This window comes from Aplysia californica, unplaced genomic scaffold, assembly GCF_000002075.1.
Source record: "Aplysia californica isolate F4 #8 unplaced genomic scaffold, AplCal3.0 scaffold00173, whole genome shotgun sequence".
In the NCBI taxonomy this organism is placed as follows: Eukaryota; Metazoa; Mollusca; class Gastropoda; order Aplysiida; family Aplysiidae; genus Aplysia; species Aplysia californica.
The window spans coordinates 411019-412899 of NW_004797443.1; the positions used below are offsets into that span (position 1 = coordinate 411019).

The 1881-nt window shown below is 40.2% G+C and overlaps 1 protein-coding gene across 1 annotated transcript in view; it reads left to right on the forward strand.

Moving 5' to 3' along the window:
* Positions 1–1881, forward strand: part of LOC101850475 (sulfate transporter) — a gene marked incomplete at its 5' end in the record, with an annotated part of 8464 nt that overhangs the window by 2991 nt on the left and 3592 nt on the right. The window contains 2 exon segments of the mRNA XM_013082425.1: positions 579–728; positions 1207–1383. Of these exon segments, the coding sequence (XP_012937879.1) occupies positions 579–728; positions 1207–1383 (327 nt within the window).

Consider the following 1881-nt stretch of genomic DNA (forward strand, 5'->3'; position numbering starts at 1 on the left):
TATAATTTAAATTTCAAAATCTAGATATTAAAAGAAGCAGGAAAAGATACATTATGTAGACCTACATTTACAACTTTGGAACGAATGAAGCATTTCTAGGCTTAGAACAGTTGACGGTCAGGTTAATCATAATATTATTATAGAATAATGTGGAGTCTTATTATAGAAAGGAGGAGACCAGAGTTTTTTTCCTGGGTTGGGAGAATTGTCATCGAGTATCACGATCTTTCTACTGGGATGTTATATCCCCATCAGCCCAGGTTGGCCCTGACAGGCAGGGTCGGTAGCCCGCCTCCTAAATGATCTATATTGTGTCTATGGGTGCGTAAAAACGCCTGCATTTAAAAAAATGAATACCTGCCTGTATATCTTGCTATCTTTGTGTATCTGTCTGTCTGTCTGTATGTATGTATGTCTGTCTGTCTGTCTCTTAACTTGCGTAACCACCGACCGCCCTCCATGTCTGTTTTTCTGTATATCTACTTTTGTGGGATGTTGTTTTATTTTTTAATATCAAACTAATAAATAAAATAAAAAATGTTGCCCCACTCTATTCACTTTACTTTCACTTTCACCAGGTGGGCGTGGCTACTTCCCTTTCCTTCATCGCCGGTATTATCCTGCTCGCCATGGGTCTGTTGAGGTTCGGATTCATCACCAGTTTCCTGAGCACCTCTTTCCTCGGTGGCTTCACCACGGCTGCCGCTGTGCACATCTTTTCAAGCCAGGTAAATCAGTTGAACATTGATTGTTTCGTTGTTATTCAATATGGCAGCCTTGCCCTAGCAACTGATATTCCTGTGACCGTGAAATTCAAAGGAGTAATTTTCCTTGTCAAGCGAGGGTAGAGCAAATCGAAGGTATGGATACAGAAAACTATCAACAGGGGAGTAGATTTTTCATAAAGCCAAATTTTAATAATTCCGACAGCAACTTCTACCTCATACAAACTTATCTTACAAATTTTCCACACCTTTGGAGTTGATTAGAATTTACCCATAGTGATTTATTATTGCTAGTTTATAACTTCTTTGTCTAAACTAATCTTGGTGATGGTGATGATGATGATGATGATGATGATGATGATGATGATGATGATGATGATGATGATGATGATGTAGACTACTATGAAAACGACGATAACGACGATGAGAATGAGAATGATGATGACAATGATTGTATTAACTATGCACCTACTCTCTCCAGATCCCGAAAATTATCCACATCAAAGTCCCCCCTCTGGCTGGCGTGGGGAAACTTGTGAGAACTTACATCAACATCTTCAAGAACATCGGCGACACCAACCCCGCCGACCTGATCATTGGCCTAATCAGCGTCGCCGTTCTTCTCGCCGTCATGATCTTCATCAACGAAAAGTACCAGGTATGATATTTTATCTTTTCCCAGCGTCTCTATTACCGTGGGCTGTCTGATGAAATCGCATAAGTGAATAAAGCGAAATTTTACTAGAGGAGAAAAATGGTTTTATAAGAACCGTGCGTCATTAAATAGTGTATAAGACACTTACTACGCGTCAACGTTTTAAATGAATAATCTACCCTGTATCGAAAAGCATCTAGATCTATAGGACATTAGCACATGGCACCCAGACACGGGACACTCGGGGGAAAAAAGCATATTGATTTCTCTGTCGAATTTTGTTAAAAATCCGTTTTGATTTCCAGTTGTGTGATTTGCTTACGCTCAGTCACCCAGACTGTCTGATGAAGACGCACAACAGCCAGGTGCGTAGGTGTGCAGCTCCATTGGACAGAAATCGATATATTATATTGGTTAGACTGCTTGTCATATATATGAACAAGACGTGAGTTCGATTCCTTCGCGGGGAAAAGTTTCTTTTTTTTTCTTTAACCCCCCCCC